At 38.3% G+C, this 13841-nt stretch overlaps 1 protein-coding gene across 6 annotated transcripts in view; it reads left to right on the forward strand.

The window, feature by feature from the left end:
* Nucleotides 1-13841, forward strand: part of BIVM (basic, immunoglobulin-like variable motif containing) — a 40906-nt gene that overhangs the window by 6828 nt on the left and 20237 nt on the right. For all 6 annotated transcript variants that reach the window (XM_082700296.1, XM_082700298.1, XM_082700297.1 and 3 more), the window contains exons 3-6: nucleotides 5524-5650; nucleotides 12307-12402; nucleotides 13015-13119; nucleotides 13342-13436. In XM_082700296.1, the coding sequence (XP_082556422.1) occupies nucleotides 5524-5650; nucleotides 12307-12402; nucleotides 13015-13119; nucleotides 13342-13436 (423 nt within the window). The remainder of the gene's footprint in view (nucleotides 1-5523; nucleotides 5651-12306; nucleotides 12403-13014; nucleotides 13120-13341; nucleotides 13437-13841) is intronic.

The raw sequence follows: 13841 nt of genomic DNA on the forward strand, positions 1-13841 counted from the left end.
ATGGTTCATGAGGTGGCTAAAATAACATATTATTTTGTGGTTTTGCAGAGACTTGAACTCATCTTTCCCAATTAAACATTTCATTTTCTTTTCTACCATATAACATTGTGGCTTTTTCTTGTGAAAATTTTTTGAGCACCCAGCAAGGTCTCTAGGTACTTCTGAGTAGGTTGTGTACTGCACAATTTAAGAGAGGGCTATTCACCTAGCTTGCAATACACAGCCTTTGCATTTGCAGTGTGGTGGCCCTGTGGCAGAAACTGCTGCTTTTCACTTCTTTCTTCTGAACTCATAGTAATACGGGATTTTTATGTGGTAGGTACTCTTATCGTCATTTTATATAAGGTAAAGAAATTGGGGCTCAGAGGGGATGATAAGTTGCTTGTGGAAAGTTGATAGCTAGTATGAGGCAGAACTAGTGTTTGTATTGTACTCCTAGGTGTCTCTGACCATTTGGTAAAACCTCCATACTTCTTGTTCATTTGCCAGATCAGTGTGTTTCACAGAATATTGGGTAAATTTGTAATTCTCAGTGTGTTGGGGTGGTTCACTTTGTGTCTATTTTTTATGGGTGATTGGTCTATAATTTTTTCATAATATCTTTTTTAGGTTTAGCATTAGGGCTATACAGGTTCCTGAGACCAGTTGGGAAGTGATCTCTCCTGTTTTCTGAGGGGTTTTCAGAGGGGTCTTAAAAATCTCTAATAATGTGGTTATGGAGTTGTCTTGATTCCCATTAATTCTGTCCAGTTTTAGTCTGTCCATTTTATCCAAGTTGTTGGTTTTGTTGGCATAAAGTTATTTCTAATAGTCCCCTTTATCCCTCTAATATCTACAGGGTCTTTAGTAATAACTCCTCTTTTGTTCCTGATACTGGTCATATATGTTCTCTCTTTTTTTTCTGGCTACAGCTTTATCAGTTTTGTCCATCTTTTCAAATAACCAGCTTTTAGCTTTGTTAATTTTCTGGGTTGTTTGCTCACTATTCTACTAATTTCTGCTTATTATTTTCTTCCTTCTGCTTACTTTGGGTTTACTATAACTTTAGGATTCAAGACTTTTCTCCTATGAGCGTTCAGTGCTTTAAGCTGCTCTGTGAGGACTGTATTAGCCACTATCCACACATGCTGGCCCGCCTTATTTTTATTATCACTTGATGTAAAGTATTTTCTAATTTTCCTTGTGATTTCTTCTTTGATACATGCATTACTGTTTAGAACTGTGCTGCTTAATTTCCAAATATTTGGGTGCTTTTGCTAATGTTGATTTCAAATTCCATTCCATTATGGACAGAGGACATAAGACCTCAGTTTTTGAGAGTGGGCTGAGACTTGTTTTTTTGACCCAGACTACAGTCCGCATTAGTGAATGTACCATGTGCATCTGAAAAGACTATCTGCCTCTTCTGTAGTTGCTGGGTGTAGCGTTCTATAAATATTTACTGGATTAGTGTTTGAGAATGTTTTTCACATCTTCTTAGTTTTCACTTCAGTTAATTTTTATCTTGCTCTATCAATTGCTGAAAATGGAGTGTTAAAAATCAATTATAATTGTCATCTTTTCTGCATTTACTTCTGTTGATTTTTGCTTCTATGCAATTTGAAACTCTGCTATTAGTGCACACACAATTATGATTTTTATTTCCTCTTGTTGCATTGACCTTTTGTTGTTATGAAATGTCCCTCATTATTCCTAGTAATAATTGTTTTTCTGAAAGTGACTTTGATATTCATCTAACTACTCCAGCTTTCTTTTGACTGGTGTTTGCATGGTATATCCTTTTCCAGCCATATATTTTCAACTTGTATCTTTTTGTCTTTAAAGTCCATCTCTCCTACTCAATCATAAAAAAAAGGATGAGATTTTGGCATTTGGTATAACACGGATGGACCTAGAGGGTGTAAGTCAGACAGGGAAAGACAAATATCATATGATTTCACTTGTACATGGAATCTAAAACCCGAAACTAATGAATAAGCCAACAAACAAAAAGTGGAATCAGATCTATAAATATAGAGAACATAATGGTGGTTTCCAGAGGGGAGGGGGTGGGGGGATGGGCAAAATGGGTGAAGGGGAGTGAAAGATACAGGCTTCCAGTTATGGAATGAACACCTCGTGGGAGTAAAAGGTACATACAGCACAGGGAACAGAGCCAGTGATTCTGTAATAGGGTTGTGTAGTGACAGATGGTAGCTACTTTTGAGATGAGCATAATACCTAAAATTGTTGACTCACTATGTTGTGCTCCTGAAACTAAGGTACCATTGTGTGTCAACCCCACTCAGAAAAGAAAATACATGATCCATCTTCCTCTTGATAAAAATCTTATAACTGAAAAAAAGAAGTGCCTCTCTTAAAGATAGCTTTTAAATATAGTCCATGAATTACTTGTTTCAGGTATTGTTTCTTTTAGTTTTGGAATTTACATTTTTTAAAGTAGTTTGTGTTTCATATCTTGGATTTACCATCTTTTTTTTTTTTAAGATTTTATTTATTTATTTGACAGAGAGAGATCACCATAGGCAGAGAGGAAGACAGAGGGGAAGGGGGGAAGCAGGCTCCCTGCAAAGCAGAGAGCCTGATGTGGGGCTTGACCCTAGGACCCTGGGATCATGACCTGAGTCGAAGGCAGAGGCTTAACCCACTGAGCCACCCAGGCTCCCCGGATTTGCCATTTTTTCATTCATTTCATTTTCATTAATTACTGGAAGATTGTGTCTATCTCATAAAGCGTAGTTATCATACCCACTTTAAAACCCTTGTCTACCAGTTTTAAGATCTGGGTCATCTCAGAGTTGGTCTTATCTTTTTTTTTTCTTGAGAAGGTGTCACATTTTTCAGTTTCCTTACATGTTTAATAATTTTGAACTGCACCCAAGGAACTGGAAATGTTGTGGTGATTTTTGATTCTGATATATTCCTCCTAAGAGTGTTTTATTTTACGTTTGTTCATTTGTTTGTTTTTAATTTTAGCAGCATTGAATTTGGTTTGACTAAAATTGCCAATTTGGTCTCTGGAGGACATTTCAAATCTCTGTTTGATTTTTTAAGCCTTAGCTGTGCTGTTTGGGGTCTTCTCTGTGCATGCATGGTTCCAGGATCAGCCTAAGATTTGGGCCAAAAGTATACATAAAATTTGAGTCTCCCCTTTTCTGGCTGTTTTATTTCTGGGGTCCTCACCTACCTCACTTTCCAGTGACAATGATTGCCCAAAACTCTGTCCCATGGTTCCTCAAGTCAAAAAGATGACAGATATTCTACTTATATTTGCTATCCTCAGACCTTTCTCTAAAAGCCAGTGTGGTGACTAGAGGTAGGTGTGTATGTATGGATGTTTCTTTGTGTTTGGGGCTAGATGGTGTGTTAGGGGGAAGATGAGGACTGGAAGAAGGAATATGACAATGACAAGGGAAGGTGGGCAAAGCCTCCTGGAGTTGATGAGATGGGGAGACAGAGTATTTAGCTGTTGGTCTGTTACGTTCCTCTCTCAATCTTAGCTTCTACTTTGCCAGAGCATCCCTCTCTCAAACTGCGTTGAATTTTGCCTGTGAGACCAGCTCTTCTTGTGGCCACGTGGGGATTTCATGAAGGGTGCGCATTTGGAATACACACTTATTTAGCCCAGGGGGCTCCTAGGAGTAGAGTAGAAGGGGACAGAGGGTATGCTCGGGTAAGCTTTAGAGGAAAGTATGCGGGTCCAGACCACTCTGGGCGCTGCTGGAGTCACAGATCACCAGGCTCCATTAGCCTCTAAGATTTTAAGTGGTGGGAAAACTACGTAGGGCATTAGGGATTATTGGGCAGCCAAGACATGGGAAGTAGATTTTCCATCTTCTTACACCCTAAAATATATTTTGTTAGTGAAAGAAACTTTTCAGAATGAGACTTAACTTATGTTTGCCAGTGGTTGTTCAGCTCTGTAAAAATTTGTGTTCTCTGTGAAGACTTAAAGGCAATAGCTAGAAGAAATGGGGAGAAGCTTGTTTCTGGATATTATAGTGTTTGTCATTATGACATCTTATAAAAATCAGAGAAATCCCCTGTGTCACAAGAGTTTCCGAGGTTTGGGTTTTATTGTAGAGCAATTTGAGTGAATGAAACAAGCCCCTTTCCGTGTCTGTTTTCTAGGCGTATATCTATATAGTCTATGTTTTATAATTATCATGACTCATAAAAATAAAATATTAACTTTTATTTGATTTTTATAACAGATTTGATTATTTCATTGAAAATCTAGTATGTGTGAAAAGTAGTAAGTATAGAGAGCATAGCTGTCTGAAATGTTAATGGTATTTAAGTGATGTGAAGCTTGAATTTTATTTATTAACATGTATTTTAAAGTTTTTATTTAGATTCATCAGTTAACATACAGTGTTACATGAGTTTCAGGTGTACAATATAGTGATTGATCACTTCCATACATCACCCAGTGCTTACCACAAGATCATTCTGTAATTCCCATCACCTAGCTCACCCATCCCTACTGGTGACTGTCAGTTTGTTCTCTATAGTTAAGGTTTTAATTAAATAATTTTGGCCTGAATAATCCACTAGCATTATTTGGAAATAAAAAGTATAAACATTGGGATGCCTGGGTGGCTCAGTGGGTTAAAGCCTCTGCCTTCAGCTCAGGTCATGATCCCAGGGTCCTGGGATCAAGCTCCGCATCAGGCTCTCTGCTCAGCAGGGAACCTGCTTCCCTTCCTCTCTGTCTGCCTGCCTCTCTGCCTACTTGTGATTTCTATCTGTCAAATAAATAAATAAATAAAATCTTTTACAAAAAAAGTGTAAACATTAAGCAGAGCAAAGTCTAATTTTATTTTTGTCTTCTTTTTATCTAGCTCCCAATTCCCCTCCCCTTAGGTAACTACCATTATTTGCCTTATGTGTCTTCTGGAGAGATTGGTGTGTGTGTATGCATGTGTGCATGTGTGTGTGCATTCGCTGTTCAGTGCACACACACACAGAGAAAGGGGACTTTGTTTTCCATTCTAGTTCCTGGTACTAAAGTTGCATTTTAATAATGTACATGTAAGCATCATTCTTAATTCATTTTGTGTTATCTACAAGGCCTGGAGTTATTTTTAAATATCACATCATTGCATTATTGGATCTAGTGCTTTTAATCTTTCAACAGAGTTACATTACTGTGTTTTTATAGTTTTGTAGAAAGGATTCATTTTTGGAAAGTGGCCTAGTTAAATGTTTTACTGTTGGTAATTTGATTTTCTAAACCAAAGATTTTGTGATTGAGTCTTTTACTAGCTAAGCAACTAGATCAGAAATTGGAGTATAAGTATCTGATAGGAACTAACACTTGTGGTTGCTTAAACTTGTTTTTATTTTCTCTCTTTAAGCTAGGGGAATATTCTTGAACTTACATGTATTTCTTCAATATGTTTGCAAGTATTTTGAGAACTAGTGGCATTGCTTTTTAGTTTTGTTACATAATTAATTGTATTGCCATGGTAGTTTATTTCATCTTGAGCATTTTGCTTATTTTGTATTCTTGTATTCTAGGCAATGTAAAGAAACAAGTTTCCAAGAAAAAAACTTCAGATAAAAAAGGAAGACATCAAAGGGAGTGGCCTCAGTATTCTCCTCTTGAAGATATTAAGCAGCGGAAAGTACTAGATCTCAGAAGATGGTAATCTCTGAAAATTGACTTTTTTCCTTAACCACACAGTACCATTGTCATACTTAATAAAATTAACAATATTTCCATAGTACCTGATTCCCAGGCTAAATTTAGATTTCCCAGATTTTTCTGAAGTATCTTAACACTTGGTTGTTCACAGTGGGACCCAACCATGAGCCACACCTTGTGTTTGCTTGTTGTGGCCTTTATGGCTCTCTTAATCTAGAATAGTTTCTACCTCACTTCTCTTACCAGTTTTTGGTTTGTTTGTTTTGTTTTGTTTTAAGTCTAGAAGATTGGCTTCTTCTTTTTTTTTTTTTTTAAGATTTTATTTTTTTATTTGACACAGAGAAAGGCAGCGAGAGGGAACACAGCAGGGAGAGTGGGAGAGGGAGAATCAGGCTTCCTGCCGAGCTGGGAGCCCGATGCGGGGCTCCATCCCAGGACCCTGGGATCACAGTTTGAGCCAAAGGCAGACGCTTAACAAACTGAGCCACCCAGGTGCCCAGGAAATTAACTTCTTAAAGAGACTTGGCCAGATAACTTGTAGAATGTCCTATCTTCTGGATTTGTCTAATTTTTTTCCCTTGATAGTTGTCTAAATTACGTCTATAACCCCAGTATTTCCTGAAAGCTGGAAACTAGACATAAAGACTTGGTTTAGATTCTGGTTGAACATTCAAGACAAGAATACTGCCCACGTGGGATCCTGTGGCCTCCATATTGCATCGCATCAGGAGGTACATAGTATCTGGTCATCCAGTATGAGATTCTAAGAGTGATGACTGGATTTCACTGGTGACAGCCTAGCCCACACTGCCGAGTTTTTTTGTTCCCCTTGTAAAACTGTCGTGTAATCAGTGGGGTGACAGTGGTATCATGCTAATGTCCTGTCCCCATTAACTTTCCACCTGTTGGCTTTAGCCAAACCTGTTGACAATTATTCCCTGAATCCTTGTTGCAAAATGGTGATATTTCAAATTTCCATTATTTTTTTCTCCTTTTACTAGCTGATATTCTTCTAATAAGAAGAGCCTTCACTCACCAACTGGGGTTATTTGGTTACTTTAGAATATAGTTCCTATTCTAAAGAAAAAAATATTTAATTAATGATAGCTTTTAACTATTACTAGTCTGTGATTTGAAGTCTGAAAAATTATTTGTATGAGATTTTAAAAAACGTTAGATTTTATCACTTATTTAATGAGCTTTGGACCCTTTACTGTGGGTCCAGAATACTGAGAGGTACAAAACATGGTCCTTGTTTTCTCAAGGTTTAAAATCTAGGTGAGAAATGGGAACTAAGCAGAAAAATATCAAATATATCAGGAAATCTGTCAGATGGTGAGTCTGGATAAACTACCAGCACGAGAGGAGGTAGTGAGGAGCTTGAACTTAAGACATGCTTCACTGAGGGGCCAGGTCGTCAGGGAGGAAATCTGAGAGGATGGAGGGTCCAGAGGTCTTTGAATGGATGGTAGGAAAGTGTCTTGCTTTTTTTTTTTTTTAATTTATTTGACAGACATAGATCACAAGTAGGCAGAGGCAGGCAGAGAGAGAGGAGGAAGCAAACTTCCTGCTGAGCAGAGAGCCCGATGCGAGGCTTGATCCCAGGACCCTGAGATCATGACCTGAGCTGAAGGCAGAGGCTTTAACCCACTGAGCCACCCAGGCGCCCCAGTGTATTGCTTTTTGATAATGAAGATCAGACAAGCTTGTCTGGAGTGAAGCTCAGAGAGGTATAAGAAACTTGCCCAACATCATATGGTGAATAGGTAGATCTTGTATTGAAACTGAAGAGAGCCAGACTCCAACGTTTATTTTCTCTCTTTGTAACACCTGTCATGATCTATGTCTTGGACACTAGGCTAAGGATTCAGCTTTTTTTCATTCTGATGTAGAGAGAAGCCATTGATGATTTCTTAACAAAAGGGCATTTTACAATAAACTGGTAGTAATAAGTTTGTAGAGTGTGTTGGAGAAAGACACTATAATCAAAACCAGTAATTTTAGCTTCTTTGTCCATTTTTGCTTCTAATCCCTTAGATTTAAGATATGTTTTAAGAACAAATTTGGATAATTGTATTTTAATAGTGTAACATGTGAAGCCATAAAGGCTTGGATGAGGAGGACAGATGGGAGAAATAACTTGAGGGAAAAATTGCCAGGATGACAAGCTCATATCCCACTGAGAGTATTACAAGATTAGGGTTGAAGTGGAAACACCCATAGGAAATAGTATCTCCCCCCATTTCATATATTGAAATCCTAACCCCCAAGGTGATGGTATTAGGAGGTGGGACCTTTGGGAAGTAATTAGGTCATGAGGGTGTAGCTCCTCTGAATGGGATTAGTGCCTTATAAGAAGAGGGGAAGAGGGAACTTGCTTTCTCCTCTCTGTCTCTGCTTCATGATGGGAAGATACAATGAGAGGATAGGCATATGCTCAACAGGAGGCAGTTTTCCATCAGACACTGGATTTGCTAGCATCTCAGTGTTGGACTTCTCAGCCTCCAGAACTGTGAGAAATAAATATTGTTGAAACTACCAGGTCTGTTGTAATTTATTATGGCAACCTGAGCTACACCATATGATCCAGTAATCCCAAATCTGGGTATACATCCAAAAGAATTGAAAGCAGGATCTTGAAGACATATTTGCATACTATCTTCACTGCAGCATTATTCACAATAGTGGAGAGGGGGAAGCAGCCCCAGTGTTCATCAATGAAGGAATAAAGAAAACGTGCTATATAGAATGGAATATTATTCAGGCTTAAAATAGATGGAATTCTGACACATGCTACAACATAGATGAACTTTGAGGACATTATGCTAGATGATATAAGCTGGACACAAAAAGACTAGTAATGTGTGATTCACTTATAAGAGGTACTTAAGAGTCATCAAAATCATAAAGACAGCATGTAGAATGGTGGTTGCCAGTAACAAAAAGATGAATACTGTAGATTTCATTTATATGAAGTGTAAAGTAGTCACTCATAAAAATGGAAAGAAGAATGGTGGTTGTCAGGGCTGACAGGAGGGGGAAAAGGGTGTTGTCCAGTGGGTGTAGAGTTTCAGTCTTGCAAGGTGAGAAAGTTCTAGAGATCTCTTTCACAACAATATGAATATAGCTAACTTTACTCAACTGTACCCTTAAAAATGGTTAAGATGGTGAATTTTATGTTGTGTTTCTACCAAAATTATTTTAAATAGTCAACAAAAATGGGGGACAGATTTGACCATGGGGATCGAAGATAGGAGACAACTCTTCAGTGATAATCAGCTCTATTCAAGGACGAGTAAAAATCAGAGAGGAAGCAACTTGATATATGTATATCAAAGTTGCAAATAAGCAAAACCAGGGATAACTGCAGAAGGCATATACATCTTTGGAAGCGTTAGTCTAGGAAGTAAAGTTAAAATTCAGAATAAGTCCTTTATATCAAAAAAGTGGTAACTTACACACTTTCTTGAAATGAAGTCAAAGAAGAGATTGTATGACAACAGAAGGAGATAATTGATGTGCCCTTGGAAAGAAGTAGAGGACCAAAAAAAAAAAAAAGTCATTGTAGACGTGAAAACCACATTAGGAGCAAGAGAAAAAAACCCAACCCAGTGAAAAACATAATCAAGTCAATGGTGAGCCAGTGTGAGGAAATCGCACAAAACTCACATAGAAAAGAACAAAGACGTAAAAATGATTAAAGAACAGATAAGTATTGGGGCTCCTGGCTGGCTCAGTCAGTGGAGCATGTGACTTTTGATCTTGGGGTTGTGAGTTTGAGCACCACATTGGTGTAGAGATTACTTAAAAAGAAAATCTTAAAAAACAAAAACAAAAACAAGAGCAGATAAATATGGCTAACAGAGGTTCCGAATAGCACTAACTGGTATTCTCGAGGAAGAGATCAGAACAAATAGAAAAAAAAAAAATAATTTGAAGACACAAGTGGAAGGGATGTTCCCCAAATAAGGAAAGGCTGGAGTCTGCGGATTTGAAGGGGTAAATTAGGAAGGAAAATCGATGGATTAGCACCAAGGCATGTTCTAGGGGAGTTACTGAAGGTCAAGCATAAGGAGTCCTGGGCAAAACCAGTTGTACAAAGGGAAATTATCCCTTTGGTCTCGGTCTTCACCATGGCAGCGCTGGCGACCAGGCTACAGTGGAGTCATGTTTCTTGGGAGAGAAAAAGTCACCAAATGTCACGTTCACATTGTCACTCAAGTGTGGAAGCAGCAGACTCCCATCACGTGAGAATTCAGTGACTACAGTGACTCATGAGCACGTACCTATTCAACGAGGAATATAAACCACTCAAAGTATTGGAGGGGAAGAAAAGGAATGGAAAGCAGTAGGAAAAAAGTCACGGTAACTGCTAAGTCCATTTGTAGGAAATTGAGTTGCAGAAGAGAATGTTGGTGGGAGCTGTGAAGACCTGAGCACGTCCAGAAGTTAGCTTCGGAGTTTGAAACGAGAGTTTCTGGAATGAGAGTTCTGGAATGCTAACACTTTCTCAAGCCAGGATCATTTCTATGCAAAAAGATATAAACGTTCATCAAGTGTTCATTCGTTTTTTCTTTTGTGGTTATAAACCAGTTTGCAGTCTTTCCTGGAGGGTGATTAGGGTGAGAGTTTCCTAGGGCTACCACAACAAAGTGCCATAAACTGGTGGCTTAGAACAGCAGAAACTCTCATAGCTCTGGAGGTTGGAAGTCTGAAGTCAAGCTATTGGCAAGGCCACATTCCCTCTGAAATCTGTGGGGTAGAACTTTCTGCTTCATCCTACCTCCCAGTGCTTTGATGGCAGCCCTTGGCATTCCTAGGCTTGCTAAGGCGACACTTCTGCTTCCATCCGTGTTTCCTCCCACCGTGTGTCTGGGTCTTTGTCCGGCGACATTTTCGTCTCTGTGTGTCCTTCTTCTCTTTTTATAAGGACACTGGTCATCTTGGATGAGGGGCCCATCCCTACTCCAGTGTGACATCATCTTAACAACTTGATTCCATCTGCAAAGATCCTGTTTGCAAATAAGGTTGTATTTATAGGTACCTGTGGTTAGGACTTCAGCATATCTTTTTAGGGAGGTGAAGTTCATTCCATAACTATTAGTGTGTTATGTGGCTACATGCTAACCATATAATCGAGTGACCATAAACATTTTGTGTCTTAGTCTTAAAGGTCCTGGTTCAGTCTATAGATACAAGTTGAGTTGTTGATTGTATATGTGCCATTATGCATATTGTATGTACCTATGCAAACCTACATACATAGATCTGTAATTTTTATTTTTGTAATCAATTTTAAGGTAAGACTAAACTGTGTTTAGTGGTAAGTCTTATTTTTCCTTTTTGTTTTGGCCACTGTTAGCCCCTTTATTAGAAAGCAGTTGGAAAAAAAAATAGGAAAAAAAAAAAAAAAAAAAGAAAGCAGTTGGGAGGTGCACCTGTCAGGCTCAGTCCGTAGAAGGTGTGACTCTTCATCTCGGGGTTTTGGGTTTGAGCCCCACATTGGGTGTAGAGATTCCTTAAAAAAAGAAAAAAAAAATCTGGAGCACTTGGGTGACTCAGTCAGTTGGGCATGTGCCTTCGGCTCAGGTCATGATCCCAGGGTCCTGGGTTCAAGTCCCATACTGGGCTCCTTGCTTAGCAGGGAGCCTGCTTCTCCCTCTCCCTTTGCCCCTCCCCCTGCTTATGCTTGTGCTCTCTCTCTCTCTCTGTCAAATAAATAAAAATTTTAAAAAAAATCTAAAAAAAAAAGAAAGCAGTTGGGAAAAGGCAATTTGAAAGCCAATACTATTTCTTTTTTTTCTGATTGAATGGTCTGCTTCTTTTCTCCTCTGTTTCACATTAGCTGCAGTCACTTCTCTTGATACGTGACAATTTGGAACATTGTCTAGATTACTCAGTGCAACAAAATTGTGCCATGGAAGGTTTTTGCGTCACACTTTAAAACTCACCCTGACGCTGGAACCATTGCTTCTCACCCAGAGGTTTTAGTTGGACATAGTGTGTGATAAATGGATATTTTTTAGTTTGAGTTGAAGAATCTGAAAAATTGATACATGGGACAGTACTTTGTTTTGTTTCCCCAGTATTTTTTTTTTCTTTAAAATTTTATTTATTTGTCGGGGAGTGAGAATACAAGCAGGGGGAGCAGCAGGCAGAGGGAGAGGGAGAGGCAGGCTCCCCACTGCTCAGGGAGCTTGCCCCTGGGCTCAATCCCAGGACCCTGGGATCATGACTTGAGCCAAAGGCAGCTGCTTAACTGACTGAGCCACCCAGGCACCCCTTGTTTTCCCAGTATTTTTGAACTTGCAAATAATCATGGATGTAGCTCAATTAGGAGCTTACACTAAAATTTTAGTAGTTGTTGTCTACATGTACATATCATTATTTTTTTCCCATCAGTTTAGGTAACATCCACTTTAACTAGTGGTTAGTTAAAGTTAGCTAACTTTATTAAACTGGATGGTTTATTGTTGTTTCGCATTGATGATACATTTAATAAGTTTGAAAATCTTTTAACTGAGTAAAGATTGTACGTTGGCTTAGATGAGTGAAGTTCTCATCATGCTAATACATTTAACTGCCATGAGTATTGTGTTTCTGTATGCATATTTTGTATTCATTCAAGTGAAGAAAACAGTCTTTTGTTCTCTCAGGTACTGCATAAGCCGCCCACAATATAAGACTTCTTGTGGTATCTCCTCATTAATTTCGTGTTGGAATTTTTTATATAGCACAATGGGAGCTGGAAAGTAAGTATATTAATGTATTGGTATCCCTAAATTTCAAATTCAAAAGTTATTTGGTATTGCTTTTTCTGTGGTTAAAGATTTTTAAGAATAAATTTTTCATACATCAAGAAAAAAATGGCTACATTTTGTTATAAGCCTTTAGCTAAAAATAAGCATGCCTTCTGACAAAATAAATATTAAGAATATAGTTGACCCTTGAAAAACACAGGGATTAGGGCAGTCTAAATTCCACATATAATTTTTGACTCCCCAGAAATCTAATGACTCACGGCCTCCTGTTGACCACAACCCTAACCAATAACATAAACAGTAGATGAACGCATGCCTTGAATGTTGCTTGTGTTATGTACTGTATTCTTACAATAAAGTAAGCTGGAGAAAAAATGTTGTTAAGAATATCATAAGGAAGAGAAATGTATTTAAAGTACTACATTTTATTAAAAAAAAAAAAAATCTGTGTATAAGTGGACCCGTGCAGTTTAAGCCCATGTTGTTTAGAGGTAACTGTATTCCTAAAATTGTTTGTAAATCAGGTAGACATATCAGCATTGAGACAGGTTATATTTGCATATGACTGGAACTGTAAAATGAAAGGTGATGTTTCTTTTGTAGTCTTCCACCTATTACCCAAGAAGAAGCTTTACATATTTTGGGCTTTCAACCACCATTTGAAGATATTAGGTTTGGCCCCTTCACCGGAAATACAACACTTATGAGGTATGACGTCCTCGCTTCGAGACAATACCTTCTTTCTAGTTCTGCAAAATAACAGTGCTGTAGATATGTATTGATAGTAAAACTGTGGTTCCAGCTGCTGGGCCCCAGCCTCTAGTAGAGATGCCAAACTTGGGTGCTGCCTAAATTTTGCGGGAATTGGAATAGTGGCATCTGAGCTATGGAACTGGTATATGAGCAGATTTTCATACTTGTCATTTTTAGGTGGTTTAGACAAATTAATGACCACTTCCACGTAAAAGGATGCTCGTATGTTCTATATAAGCCTCATGGGAAGAATAAGACAGCTGGGGAAACTGGTAAGTAAATATGAAGAAGATTTTTACACACACACGCACACGCTTTAGGATCCATCTCAAAGATTGGCTGATTTGGTTCATAGGGCTTTATGCAAACCTTAAACACAGTTTGTTACTTTTATGTGTCTGTATTTAAGGGGGAACTCATACTAGAGATCTGTAGGATACTTCTCTTTACATGGGTGAATATTTTTAGCTCTTCTCATCTTTGCATGCAGAACTTTTAGAATTTAAAAGTGTGTCCTAAACACTAGTTTGGTGCATTGCTTGAATTGTTTGGACCTATGGTGTGTGTACGTGCATGCCTGTGTGTGTGTGTGCACACGTGAGTGCATGCCAATAAAATTGCTTCAGGAAGCAACATGGAATGTGCAGCTCCTCTTCCTAAAAAGGAATGCCAGGATT

Source organism: Mustela nivalis (assembly GCF_964662115.1).
Source record: "Mustela nivalis genome assembly, chromosome: 15".
Lineage (NCBI taxonomy): Eukaryota > Metazoa > Chordata > Mammalia > Carnivora > Mustelidae > Mustela > Mustela nivalis.